At 50.0% G+C, this 14,918-nt stretch overlaps 1 protein-coding gene across 1 annotated transcript; it reads left to right on the top strand.

The window, feature by feature from the left end:
• The first annotated feature begins 11,553 nt into the window (after positions 1 to 11,553).
• LOC125540138 lies at positions 11,554 to 12,890 on the top strand. The gene is made up of 2 exons (XM_048703730.1): positions 11,554 to 12,088; positions 12,185 to 12,890. The coding sequence occupies exons 1-2, from the start codon at positions 11,714 to 11,716 to the stop codon at positions 12,626 to 12,628; spliced, it is 819 nt and encodes a 272-aa protein (XP_048559687.1). The 5' UTR covers positions 11,554 to 11,713; the 3' UTR covers positions 12,629 to 12,890.
• The last annotated feature ends 2,028 nt before the right edge of the window (positions 12,891 to 14,918 follow it).

Consider the following 14,918-nt stretch of genomic DNA (forward strand, 5'->3'; position numbering starts at 1 on the left):
GGTAAGGAATCTTCTGGCCGAACATACTATCTCTCCTTTGTTACAAAGTTATTTCTGAGAGTTCGCTTTTTGACCAGGACTGGCTAACAAAGGCGAAGTTGATTCGGTGTTTGGCCCCCCTCCCTGAGGGTTTGGAAAATCTGGTATTGGAAAAGATGCTCCAGACCGCACCTTGCCCGGAGCCCTTGAAGGAAGATACTGTGGAGGATAATACGGGCGGACGCGGTCCCCCAACGCTGCCCATTCTAACCGAGGGAGCGAGCGTCTCCATGAAGGAAGACGACCAAAAGAGGAAAAGGACTGCGCCCGGGGATTCGGAAGCCAAAGCTTCCAAACGGGAGAAGAAGTCTCCCACAGAGGGTCCTACCTTGGGGGGTGCTATTGCCGCACAAAGTCCGCGGGGGGATCAATTCTCCCGCGAGTCGTAAGTGACCCGAAATACTTTAATAGTACAGATATGCCATCTTCCTCTTCTGAGAAAATAACCACCGCATATATCTTTGCAGTTCGGGTCTTAGCCCCTCTCAAATGAGCTCGTCTTCGGGGGATCTTCTTCCAGAGATGATGGAGAGCGAAACGCCTCCTCCGGACTCCAACGCTCCGGAAGCGGGCGACCCCGAAGTGTCGTCGCGGAGGGCCTCTCCGAGTCTGGTGAGGCCAGAAGATAATCCCATTGACCCCCGAAGTTCCCAGTGTCCGGCTCCCGAAGAGAGAAGACAAAAGAGTCCGGCACCGTCTAGTGTGCGATCAGATGTTCTGAGGGAGTTGGTGGGGCGAGCGGCCATCTAGATGAACACCGTGTGCTGATGAATACGGTGATGAAGAGAATCTCGTCCGCCGAAAGCGGATTGCATGAAGCTTTTATGAGTCTACTGACAGGCTTTGAGGTACGTAAAAGAATGTATGATAGTCCTACACATGCTAGGTGTGCCCTGTGTAGATAGTAGCCCCTGAGACTCTGGTTGTCGTCGGAAACAACGACGAACAGAGGATCATATTCCCAGGTAATAACCATACTGCCTCTATGTGCAGGTGATGGAAGCTCTGGTGGCTAGCCGGACTAGCGAGTTTGCCCATTTAGAACGGCAGTTGGATGCGGCAGACGCCGACATCGAGCTTGTTAACAAAAGGCTTGACGAGGCACAGGGTAAGTGTCATTATCTGGTAAACGCCACATAGGAAGAGAAGCATGATGCCAGTATCTTTAATATGTTGTGACTGCAGATGGAGCTGCCACTGTTGAAGCCTTGCGGGCAGAACTTGCCCGAGCCAAGGAACAAGCGAGGTTGGGTAATGCGGCTACTTTGAAGGCGGCCGAAGAGTTGCAAGCCGAGAAAGCCGCGCATGGCGAGAGCCGAGATAAGATGGCCAAGATGGCCATAGAATTAAAAGCCACCGCCGACCGTTGCCGGGTTCTTGAAAAGGAAAACCAAGCGAAGGCATCGGACCTTGAGAAGGCTGCTGCGACGAGAAAAGACCTTCGCTCTGCTATGAGGGCAAAGAAGGAGGAGCTGCGGGAAGCCGGGGATATTGTAGCTGGGAAATCCTTTATGCTGCAGAGGAAGTTCGGAGATCCACGATATGCCCCTCTGGATCGGCTGTGGAGTTCGGAGGATGTGTATATGGATTTGGCGGCGAGCGCTGCCGATGCGGCCAAGTACTTCCAGGGTCAGACGGACCATGAAGTAGACCAGCTATTTTGGAGACAATTCCATTCTCCCGCGCGTCCGCTTTCATTGACTGATCAATTAGCCGAATGGGCCGAACTGAATAGGTTGTCCGGACTTGCCATGAGGTCTGTTGTGGATCAGCTATGGCCGGAAAGGCCAAAACCGAACAGCTATTTCAGCTTGGTGCAGCAGTTCCTTGACGTGGTACCGCGCATTAATGCGATGAAGAGGTCGGCGTGCATAGAGGGCTCACGGATGGCCTTTGCCTGTGTTAAAGCATACTGGGCAGAGATGGATGCTACCACTGTTGCAGCGCGGGATTCAGCCATAGGTCGAAGGGCTGCTGAGCACTACTTTGAAGAAGTTCTTGAGGGTGCTCGTTTGATAGAGACCCAGTGCTCACAAAATATTATGTTTGAGTGATATGTAATCTCATTGTAAGCGAAATGCTTTTATAAATTTTATAAGGCTATTTTTATACTTTTACCTGAAAGTAATATGATGCCTCCTGGGCGGCCGTTTATGTATACATGTGTATAACCTGAAAGATTGTAGTCGTCGGCTTCAACCCCCACGCATATAATGCAGAGGTGCTCGCAAAAAACACGTGTTCACACTTAACCCAACGTCTTGGTCCTATTAAGGAGGTGATAGCGGAGCGGGCGAGGCAACCGGACTATAATGCTTTAGCACTTTCACTTAGCCATAGGAGTTTGACAGTGGGGCTACTAGATAGCCCCTGGTGGCTCCGCACTCTCCTGATTCCGGGGTGCGTACATGCCTGGCCGGAAAACGGCCCTTCGTTAAGGCGGAGGAATTCTAACATTCCCACAGGTCATCGAGTGGTTGACCAGTCTCACGCTATATCATGACAGTCAATTTTCGACTTTCTCTACTGAGGTGCTTGTCCGGATGAACCAGGGGACAATCGCAGTAGTTCTCCTGGTGCTACCTTAGCCGGTAAAGTGGAACGTAAGGCACCAAAACACAGGAGCCGGGCAAACCCAACATTTGACAAAAGACAATGATTCGGAGCTGATGCATATAGGGCCAAACTCGCAACGCCGAACACTCCCTAAGGTATTCGGTCTTTGTGGTATAAACCGAGCCTAGATAATGGCCTTTGTAAGAAGCCCCTTGTGTCCAGGTACGTGCATTGTTCTGGCATGGCCACATGCCAAGACGTCAGCATCCTTCTCAACGGTGGATATGTATCAACAAGAGACAGTAAAAAAGGTTTACGAGGGTATTAATCTAAAAAGAATCCTTGGAGCGGGTCCCTGCTGCACGTCTGCGCCTGTGTCTCCGTTGTGCCGTATCCTGGACGGGTGTAGCACGATGATCGTCTGTAAAAGATAGGAAGTTAAGTGAAAAAGTTGTCGTGCAAAAAGATAGTTTTAAAGAAACCATGTATAATTCAAGATGATAAGAAATTGTCACTTGTCTGCACGCGTTGAGCCCCTTGTATTGACAAATAGGGGAGTGACCACTTATTCGGTATAAATAGCGGCGCCGGACTTGATTAGTTGTGTCTGAGGTCTTGATGACCTATTTGGATGCTTTCATTGGTCCGGGCACCTTTAGTGTGCGGCTGCCAAGGCAGCCGCACTCTCTTCGGCGTGCAGAGATCGCTTGATATTTCCGTTCACTAAAATGATGCCACGTGGACCGGGCATCTTGAGTGTGAGGGAGGCATAGTGTGGTATTGCATTAAAGCGAGCGAAAGCTTCGCGTCCGAGTAGTGCTTGATAGCCACTTTGGAACGGAGCGACGTGGAAGGTTAATTGCTCGCGACGGAAGTTAGCGGGGGAGCCAAATATAACTTGTAGTAGGAGGGAGCCCGTACAATGAGCCCCTGGGCCTGGCGTTATTCCTTTAAAGGTAGTATTGCTATGGCGAATTTTTGTTGGGTCTAACCCCATCCCGCGGATTGTATCCTGATATATTAGGTTTAGATTGCTGCCACCGTCCATCAGGACTCGTGTGAAGTGATATCCGCCAATTACTGGGTCTAATACCAGGGCAGCCCATCCTGCGTGTCGGATACTTGCTGAGTAATCGCGATGGTCGAAAGTGATCGGTTGAGACGACCAGTGGCAGGACTTCGCGGTGACAGGCACTTGGGTATGTTTTCCTGGGAGTGTCGCGTTGTTTTTTCCCTTGATCACGTGTAACACGTTTACTGTTTTGACTTCTGGTGGAAATTTCTTTTGTTCCCCAGTGTCTTGTTTGGGAGGCTCGTCTTCGTCTTCACTTGGTGTATCCTCCCCCTTGTGTACGGCGTTGAGCTTGCCGGACTGCTTCAAGACCCAACATTCTCTGTGGGTATGATTAGCAGGTTTACCAAGGGTACTATGGATCTGACATACCTGGTCCAGAATTTTGTTTAGGCTGGACAGTTCATCCTTGGTGCCTTTAGAGGGCGGCTTTTGACCTGGCCGAGAGCTTTTGAATCCGGCGTTTACTGCCGTGCTCTTCATGCTGTCATCTTTATTCCGGCGTTTGTTATTGTTGTTGCGTTGTGATTTCCCGTTTCCATCTCTAACTTCAGATGTACTGGGGTCGCTGGTGCTGCATCTGGCTAGCCAGCTGTCCTCGCCCGCACAAAAGAGGGTCATGAGGCTTGTTAATGCGGCCATCGTTCTCGGCTTGTTTTGGCCGAGGTGTCTGGCGAGCCATTCGTCACGGACGCTATGCTTAAAAGCTGACAAGGCTTCGGCGTCCGGACAGTCGACAATTTGGTTCTTTTTAGTGAGAAACTTGTTCCAAAGCTTTCGGGCTGACTCTCCGGGCTGTTGAGTTATACGACTCAAATCGTCCGCATCCGGAGGTCGAACATAAGTCCCTTGAAAATTTGCCCGAAAGGCGTCTTCGAGCTCTTCTCAACTTCCAATGGAGCTTTCGGGGAGGCCTTTAAGCCAGTGATGAGCTGGCCCTTTGAGCTTGAGGGGTAAGTACTTAATGGCATGGAGATCATCTCCTCGAGCCATATGGATATGAAGGATGTAGTCCTCAATCCAGACCCCAGGGTCTGTGGTTCCGTCGTATGTCTCTATGTTTACGGGTTTGAATCCCTCTGGGAATTCATGGTCCAGCACCTCATCGGTGAAACATAGAGGGTGTGCGGCGCCCCTGTAGCTGGGTGTACCGCGTTGTTCGGATGTTTGTTGTGTTGCATTGTATGCTGGGGCGCGCTTGCGTGGTCTATAGATGGATCTTGTTGCGCCATCCTTTGGGTGCGAGCCCTCTCATGGGTCGCGTGTTGTATTGTGACTGGCGTTGTATGCCGCTCTGTGTTGGTAGAGGGGTCGTCTATCCGGCCAGGTGGCTGCTTTGATATTTGGTTGTGGGGGGTCTGAGGCCTCCTCATCGAATTCAGGTAGCAGTTTCCGCTTTGGGTAGCTCTTGGAGGGGCGATTGTCGCCGTACCTCGCTGCTGTGTTGAGTATTTTACTCCATCTGATTTGGAGTGTGTCTTGCGCAGCCTTGAGCCTTTGCTTCTGCTTTTTAAGACTCCTCGCGGTGGCAACAAGCCTTTTACGGGCATTCTGCTGCTCCGGGTGCCTGTCCGGCGTTATGTCGTCCGGACCATTATCCTTGATAGAATTTGTTTCTTCGGTTTGATTATCCGGATTGCCGTTGTCCGGCAGCGGTTTGCCCTGCTCCAGCGCTGGGTCTGTGTGATCGTTATTTCGGTCGAGGCGGGATTTGGGGCGGCGCTTGCGTCGCCGCTTTGACTGCTTTTCGAGGGAACAAGCCTTCGGTGCGTCCTCCCGCTCCTCGTCGTCATCTTTTGGTGCGTCCACCATGTATACGTCATATGACGAGGTGGCTTTCCAGGGCCTAATAGGCGTTGGTTCTTCATCGTCTCCTTCATCGGCGTCCATACCGTCGATGTCTTCGGAGTCGAAGTCGAGCATGTCGGTTAAATCGTCGACAGTGGCTACAAAGTGGGTGGCGGGTGGGCTTTGAATTTCTTCATCGTCCGTATCCCAACCTTGCTGACCGTAGTCCGGCCAGGGCTCTCCTGATAAAGAGAGAGACTTTAGTATCTTCAGAATATCGCCGAAAGGTGAGTGCTGAAAGATGTCCACGGCAGTGAACTCCATGATCGGCGCCCAATCAGATTCGATTGGCAGGGGCGCGGAGGGTTCGGATTCCGGAGAGGAGTCCGGCTCCTTGGAGTCATGAGTCTCGCGGAGTGCGGGGCTGGTGTTCGGCTCGATCACCGTTGGGATCAGCCCCCGAGGCGGTGTCCAACCACCCATCCTCGATCGGCGCAGTTGGCTCCGAATTAAGGGTCGAAGCCGATGCGGGTGCGGCCTCCAGGGCACCATTCAGCGGCAGAGCTAGATCATGCTCGTCGTGACAGTGCGGCGCGCTCGGCAGTGGCTCGAATCCGTCGAGGATCAAGTCCCCGCGGATGTCAGCCGTGTAGTTTAAACTTCCAAATCTGACCTGACGGCCAGGGGCATAGCTTTCGATCTGCTCCATATGGCCAAGTGAATTGGCCCGCAGTGCCAAGCCGCCGAAGACGAAGATCTGTCCGGGAGGAAGGTCTCACCCTGGACTGCATCTCTATTGATGATCGTAGGAGCCATCAAGCCTCATGGCGACGACACAGAGGAACTCTCAATGAAAGCACCAATGTCGGTGTCAAAACCGGCGGATCTCGGGTAGGGGGTCCCGAACTATGCGTCTAGGCCGGATGGTAACAGGAGGCAAGGGACACGAAGTTTTACCCAGGTTCGGGCCCTCTTGATGGAGGTAAAACCCTACGTCCTGCTTGATTAATATTGATGATATGGGTAGTACAAGAGTAGATATACCACGAGATCAGAGAGGCTAAACCCTAGAAGCTAGCCTATGGTATGATTGTTGTTCTGTATGTTGTCCTACGGACTAAAACCCTCCGGTTTATATATACACCGGAGAGGGCTAGGGTTACACAAAGTCGGTTACAATGGTAGGAGATCTACATATCCGTATCACCAAGCTTGCCTTCCACGCCAAGGAAAGTCCCTTCCGGACACGGGACGAAGTCTTCAATCTTGTATCTTCATAGTCCAGGAGTCCGGCTGAAGGTATAGTCCGGCCATCCGGACACCCCCTAATCCAGGACTCCCTCAATATGTTTACAAGAATGTGAGTGGGAGCTCTGTAGCATTTCTCATATTATATGTGGATGACATACTATTGATGGGAAATGATATAGAATTCTTGGAAAGCATAAAGGCCTACTTGAATAAGTGTTTTTCAATGAAGGACTTTGGAGAAGCTGCTTATATATTAGGCATCAAGATCTATAGAGATAGATCGAGACGCCTCATTGGTCTTTCACAAAGCACGTACCTTGACAAGATATTGAAGAAGTTCAATATGGATCAGTCCAAGAAGGGGTTCTTGCCTGTATTGCAAGGTGTGAGATTGAGCACGGCTCAATGCCCGACCACGACAGAAGATAGAGAAAAGATGGGTGTCATCCCCTATGCCTCGGCCATAGGGTCTATTATGTATGCCATGATGTGTACCAGACCTGATGTAAACCTTGACGTAAGTTTGGTAGGAAGGTACCAAAGAATATCCTGAAGTACCTGAAAAGGACTAAGGATATGTTTCTCGTTTATGGAGGTGACGAAGAGCTCGTCGTAAAGGGTTACGTCGATGCTAGCTTCGACACAGATCTGGATGACTCCAAGTCACAAACTGGATACCTGTATATTTTGAATGGTGGGGCAGTCAGCTGGTGCAGTTGCAAGCAAAGCACCATGGCGGAATCTACATGTGAAGCAGAGTACATGGCAGCCTCGGAGGCAGCACATGAAGCAATCTGGATGAAGGAGTTCATTACCGACCTAGCAGTTATTCCCAATGCGTCGGGCCCGATGACTCTCTTCTGTGACAACACTGGAGCTATTGCCCTTGCCAAGGAGCCCAGGTTTCACAAGAAGACCAGGCATATCAAGTGTCGCTTCAACTCCATTCGTGAAAATGTTCAAAATGGAGACATAGATATTTGTAAAATGCATACGGATTTGAATGTCGCAGATCCGTTGACTAAACCTCTTCCTCGAGCAAAACATGATCAACACCAGAACTCTATGGGTGTTTGATTCATCACAATGTAACTAGATTATTGACTCTAGTGCAAGTGGGAGACTGTTGGAAATATGCCCTAGAGGCAATAATAAAATGGTTATTATTATATTTCCTTGTTCATGATAATTGTCTATTGTTCATGCTATAATTGTATTATCCGGAAATCGTAATACATGTGTGAATACATAGACCACAACATGTCCCTAGTGAGCCTCTTGTTGACTAGCTTGTTGATCAATAGATGGTTACGGTTTCCTGACCATGGACATTGGATGTCATTGATAACGGGATCACATCATTAGGAGAATGATGTGATGGACAAGACCCAATCCTAAGCACAGCACAAGATCGTGTAGTTCATCTGCTAAAGCTTTTCTAATGTCAAGTATCTTTTCCTTAGACCATGATATTGTGCAACTCCCGGATACTGTAGGAATGCTTTGGGTGTGCCAAACGTCACAACGTAACTGGGTGGCTAAAAAAGGTGCCCTACGAGTATCTCTGAAAGTGTCTGTTGGGTTGTCACGAATCGAGACTGGGATTTGTCACTCTGTATGACGGAGAGGTGTCTCTGGGCCCACTCGGTAAGACATCATCGTAATGAGCTCAGTGTGACTAAGGGTTTGTTCACGGGATGATGTGTTACGGAACGAGTAAAGAGACTTGCCGTAACGAGATTGAACAAGGTATCGGTATGCCGACGATCGAATCTCGGGCAAGTGCTATATCAGTAGACAAAGGGAATCGTATACGAGATTGATTGAATCCTTGACATCGTGGTTCATCCGATGAGATCATCGTGGAACATGTGGGAGACAACATGGGTATCCAGATCCCGCTGTTGGGTATTGGCTGGAGAGATGTCTCTGTCATGTCTGCATGATTCCCGAACCCGTAGGGTCTACACACTTAACGTTCGATGACGCTAGGGTTATAGGGAAAGTTTGTACGTGGTTATCGAATGTTTTTCGGAGTCCCGAATGAGATACCGGACGTAACGAGGAGTTTCGGAATGGTCCGGAGACAAAGATTTATATATGGGAAATCCTTATTCGGTCGCCGGAAGTGTTCGGGGGTTTATCGGTATTGTACCGGGACCACTGAAAGGGTTCCGGGGGTCCACCGGGAGGGTCCACCTGCCCCGGAGGGCCCTATGGGCTGAATATGGAGGGGGAACCAGCCCCTAGGTGGGCTGGGCGCCAAACCCCCTAGGGCCCATGCGCCTAGGGTTTGGGGGAACCCTAAAGGGGGCACCCCCCTTGGCTTGGGGGGCAAGCCTTCCCCCCTTGGCCGCCGCCCCCCCTCTAGATCCATCTGGAGGAGGCCGACCCCCTTCTCCCTTGCCCCTATTAATAGAGGGGAGGTGGGAGGGCAGCCGCACCACATTCAAGGCGCAGCCCTCTCCCTCCCCAACACCTCCTCCTCCTCCCGCGACACTTGGCGAAGCCCTGCCGGAGTACCACGCTGCTCCAACACCACCACGCCGTTGTGCTGCTGCTGGACGGAGTCTTCCCCAACCTCTCCCTCTCCCTTGCTGGATCAAGGCGCGGGAGACGTCACCGGGCTACACGTGTGTTGAACGCGGAGGCACCGTTGTTTGGTGCTTAGATCGAATTCAGCCGCGATCTGAATCGCTTCATGTATGACTCCACCGATCGCGTTCTTGCAACGCTTCCGCATTGCGATCTTCAAGGGTATGAAGATGCACTCACCTCTCTCTTGTTGCTAGTTTCTCCATAGATTGATCTTCGTGATGCGTAGAAAATTTTAATTTCTGCAACGATCCCCAACAATGAGTTTATCCCTCTACATCATGTCATCTTGCTTAAGGCGTTACTATGTTTTCATTAACTTAATACTCTAGATGCATGTTGGATAGCGGTTGATTAGTGGAGTAATAGTACTAGATGCAGGCAGGAGTCGGTCTACTTGTCTCGGACGTGATGCCTATATACATGATCATACCTAGATATTCTCATAACTATGCTCAATTCTGTCAATTGCTCAATAGTAATTTGTTCACCCACCGTAGAATACTTGTGCTCTCGAGAGAAGCCACTAGTGAAACCTATGGCCCCCGGGTTTATATTCATCATATTAATGTCCTACTACTTAATTATTTTCTTTGCTTTTATTTTACTTTGCATCTTTATCACAAAAATACCAAAAAAATTATCTTATCATATCTATCAGATCTCACTCTCGTAAGTGGCCGTGTAGGGATTGACAACCCCTTATCACGTTGGTTGCGAGGATTTATTTGTGTTGTGCAGGTGCGAGGGACTCGCGCGTAGCCTCCTACTGGATTGATACCTTGGTTCTCAAAAACTGAGGAAAATACTTAGCCTTCCTCTTCGGGGAAAACCAACGCAGTGCTCAAGAGGTAGCAACTGCCGTCCAGCTCTGCGAATTCCTCGACATTTGGCAGCTTCTACAGACCACCGGCATTGACCCCTCCCGTCCAGACTCCATCCGCTGGAACTGGACGGGTTCAGGGGAATACTCCAGCAAGTATGCCTACCATATGCAGTTCTCTGGTCGCTTGGTGCCTTTTCGCTCTGCTAAGGTTTGGAAAGCACAGGCCACCCCCAAATGCAAGCTCTTCGCCTGGCTTGTCCTGCATGGAAGGATCCTCACGACGGAAAACCTGGCAATCCGTGGATGGGCACACAATCCGATATGCCGCCTTTGCATGGCATCCAATAAGACGGTCACTCATCTATGTAGAGATTGCCCCTTCTCGCAGGCGGTCTGGAGGAGCGTCAACGCAACAGAGGGAATGCCTAACCCGAGCCCACCGGACGATGGAACCTCCATCAACACGTGGTGGGAGGGCTTTCTTGCCAGTGTTCCAGCTCAGAACAGGCGGGAGCGTAGTGGAGCCATGATTTACACGCTCTGGAACATCTGGAAGGAGAGGAACCGTCGAGTTTTCATCGGCAAGAGGTTGACCTACCAAGAAGTTGCCCATCTAGCTTTGACAGATATTCGCTTGCACAGATCCAGTTGCTTTCTCATTCGCGAGTAATCCGCATGCCGATGATGGTTGGGAGGCTCCCCCGCCACCCGAATCTTATAGGAAAAAGCCTTGTGTAAACTATTGTAACACTCACTCTTCTTCTAATTAAAAGGCAGCGCTCGTGCCAGTTTCTCGAAAAAAAAACTTGACAGAATATTTCACCGAGGATACACAAGAGATAATCCATGACTAACATACGCATATACATGTGAAAATCTTGATATGAAAATACCTAATATATCTAGCCGCGCAAATGCGCGGTCACCTTGCTAGTTCCAATTATTTTGAAACGGAGTAATATCTGACAAGACTATGTAAAAAAAATCAAGACCTGCAATTGGCGTGAATGCGCAGTCGCGCTGAAGCGGCAGGACCTGTTGGTTGGTCCAGTCGTGCAGCGTATGATGCTCCATCCAGTGCAGCGCTGGATGAGGACGAAGCTCAAAAATAAAAGAATATTATTGCTTGCATGTGACACAATTGAAACCATACAACACTACATACTGTCATAGTACGTACTACTACTACTAGGAGTACTATTAAAATACAAGTAATCCATACACTGATACACAAATGCAAATTAAAAATGACGTAAGCAGTCAGACCTCGAGACAAACATGTTTGAATCGAAGTTGGCAAGTGAGACCCGGGTTCTCCTCTGCCCCGGTGAGCAAAAGCAGAGCAGGGGGCATTGCCACATGTCGCATGGCATCCAGGTGCTCTGTCCCCGTTTCCCGTCGTCAACTACGCACCACCTGTCCGTCCAGACGCGCCATGCACGGCGCCACGCACACTCGTTCCAAACTCCGCCTACGCATCCCAGGTTCCCAACCCACCGCATTGACTCTCGATCGCGGCGGTTTCTCGCTACTTTACTCCCCACTCGCACCGCTCGCCGTGACGCGTCGACGGAGCCGCCGAGGCCATGGTGAAGCTGGCGACGGCGAGGGAGGCGCGGCTGTACGGGCCGGCGCTGGCGGTGCGGCGGTGGGAGTACATCAACGCCGGCGCGTACATGTTCGGGACCCTGCTCCTGGCCACGGGGCTCGCGGCGCTGTGCGCGTCCGAGGGCGGCGCCGGCGCCATGGACGCGGGACTCGCCGTGGCCGCCGTGGCGCTGGCGGTGGTGGCGGCCGTGAACGCGCACGACCTGGGCGCGCACCTCGCCGGCGTGGACTGCCGCGTCGGGCTCGCCCGGTTCGACCCCCAGCTCGGCCTCGTCGAGCTCCTCGCGCCCGCGCTCCACGCCGCCGGCTGCGTCCTCGCCATCGTCGGCCTCGCGCTGCAGCTCTTCTCCCAGGTTCGTTAGTGTCAACCGTCGGCAAGCGCATGGGCCGCCGACCGCCGCCGTTAACTAACTACTGCTCGTTGTGTTTTCTGCTGATGGTCTGAACAGGGCGAGAAGCTGGAGAGGCGCGCGGCCGACGCGCTGCTGGCGGGCGCGGGGCTCTGGCTGCTGGGCTCCGTGCTCAGCTCATGTCAGGTGTACGAGCGCGCTGACGGCCGCGCGCAGCTGCTGCAGTCCAGCGTGCAGGTGCCCGTCCTCCTCGGCAGCCTGCTCTTCCTCGTCGCCGCCGCCCTCCACCGCCGCCGTGAGCCCACCCTGGCAGGCAAGGGCGAAAGCCAGAGCGAGAGCGAGAGGTGGATTAGCCTGTGCGGGAGCGTGCTGTGGGTGGCGGGTGCACTGTTCAACGTGCTGAAAGTGTTTGTCATGCACCAGAGCGACGCGCCGCGGCTCGAGAAGCTCCGCGGCGGCGCGCAGGAGCGGCTCGCCCGGGACCGCGAGGGCCGCGTGCCGCTGGTCTGGAGGTCGGCGGCGCCGCCGACCGAGCTGCGCTGACAGTCGTGGAGCCCGAGCCCAAGCCGGCCGCCCTGTTACTTTGTTCCACCATGACGCTCAAGATGGTAATTAAGGAGGCTGGTGCACCAAGGAATACCAGCGTGGCCGGCGCCGGAACTATACTCTGGTTCTGTTTGGTGTCTCTTTCTAGCAGAGTATAGTGTAAGAACTTTTAGTCCCTTTTCGATGGAAAAAAATCAGGAGGAGACTCCGTGTTTTAAGAAGAAAATATATTTTAAAAGTGCGGCTAGGTCTTAGTCAACTGGGATTTAAGTGACATAAGTGACATAACATGCAAGAGGGGAAAAACCTAAAAAGAAAATTTTGCACGAATCTCAATGTGAATCTCAATGTAAGAACTCACGGATATGACATCGATTCAGACTTTGTTAAGTCTTAGCAAGACTGATTTTTAATTACGCCCCTCTGAGTCCATATCAACTGATTTAGTGCGATTTATGGATCGGAGGGAGTAATAACTTTTTTTAGGGAATGTTTCTTCTTATTAGACTACACACAATGGGAGGTAGTAACATCACATATATCTGGATCTGAATAAAATAGATGATGTGACAAGCAATAAATATCTGGATAAAATAGATGATGTGACAAGCAATAAATGAGAAATAGTAAAACTGCTAGCAGTATGAGTAATATCACACATATTAAGATAAGATGTATAAGATGTGTCTATTAGAGATAAGATGTATAAGATGTGTCTATAGTCTAATAAATGATGTGTTCCATATTACTACATATATGTTATACCCCACTATAGAGGTAGTAACATAAACTAGTAATGCGCATGTTATTAATATATGTTACTACCCATTAGCTAGTTTTATAACGAAACATTGGAGGAAGTAATAACTTTTTCTAGGGAAATGTTTCTTCTTATTATAACGGAACATTAGAGCACGCCTTTCCTTTTCATGGTAATACGCGTCTCTTCGTCTTTAAAAAAACAAATACAACTCACGTAAAGACTTCGTCTTTAAAAAAACAAATACAACTTATGTAAAGATCGACATGACAAAACTGAAAAAAATAAAGATAGCAAAACATCTATAAAGTTGACATCAACATCCGTCACCTGCCTCCGGCATTATCACAGCAACCACGAAAGAGAAAAATGACAGATCATCTTTTTATCCGAGCTTGACGCGGCTCTATCGCTAATATACAGCTTTGTGGATCTTCAAGGTGGCTCACCTCGACGCGGCTCCATTGCTAATATACAGTTTTGCGGACCTTTAAGGTGGCTCGCCAAAAGTGAAGCTATTATCGTTGAACGAATCAGACTAAGGCAATACCCTAGACATGCCATCGAACTCCAGATCTAGCACCCCAACATGACTAAGACGCCGAAGAAGGAAATCATACTTGCCATCCACGAACCACAAACCCAGCACATGTTTTGTCTTTCAGATGTCGTCGATGCAGTCCACAATCTGCATCCGCTCCTAGACTACCTCCTAAGCTCCGCGCCGACGCTGGAGCAAATGTCGGAGCAATGTCGGAGCCCAAAGACACAGGTCCACCGCGAGGATGCCGACGCCACGCCATCTTGCTTGAATATACTGATTTCCAAATCCATTCACAATCATAAGACCGATGGCCTCGTCAGAAAAGGATCTGAATAATCTTTATTCGGTACCGCCATCGTCGCCGCCGAAGTCAAGACGTTAAACTGCCTAAAAATCTAGACTAAAAGAAAGTAAAAACGATTCACGCGTGTGAATCTGACGACCGAGGTTACCGGCGGAGGGAAGCTGCCGGAGAACAGCGCTGGAAGATTGGCCTCTTTTGGCGGCGGCTAGGATTACAGCCGACAGGGACAAGAGGAACTTGAATCTACATGTTTGACCACATTAAACCAAGTCTTATACAACCAAATACATGACACGACCATACATAGTCGGTCAAATACGTGACATGACCGAAGTTGGCCTGTTGAAAAACAAGTAACATAAAACTATTATTTACACAATTTTTAATTGACCAAAACATACATTTGCATATGAAATGTGTGGTTGCACAATTTTAAAATGACAAAAAGGATGCCATTTTGCAAATTTAAAATGACTACCTAGTGTTGTCCCTAATAACAGCTGATTCATTGTGCAATCTAGTGGAGAAATTGTTTGAAATTACTGCAAAGTTATAAGGATAATGCATCTTGGCGCATTGAGAATGGCCAATCTATTGATTTCTAGTCACACAATTGGAATGTTATGTCAAGAATGCACTTTTGGCACATATGCATTCATCTTCCCAAAATCATCACATT

Source organism: Triticum urartu, chromosome 1 (assembly GCF_003073215.2).
Source record: "Triticum urartu cultivar G1812 chromosome 1, Tu2.1, whole genome shotgun sequence".
Taxonomy (NCBI): Eukaryota; Viridiplantae; Streptophyta; class Magnoliopsida; order Poales; family Poaceae; genus Triticum; species Triticum urartu.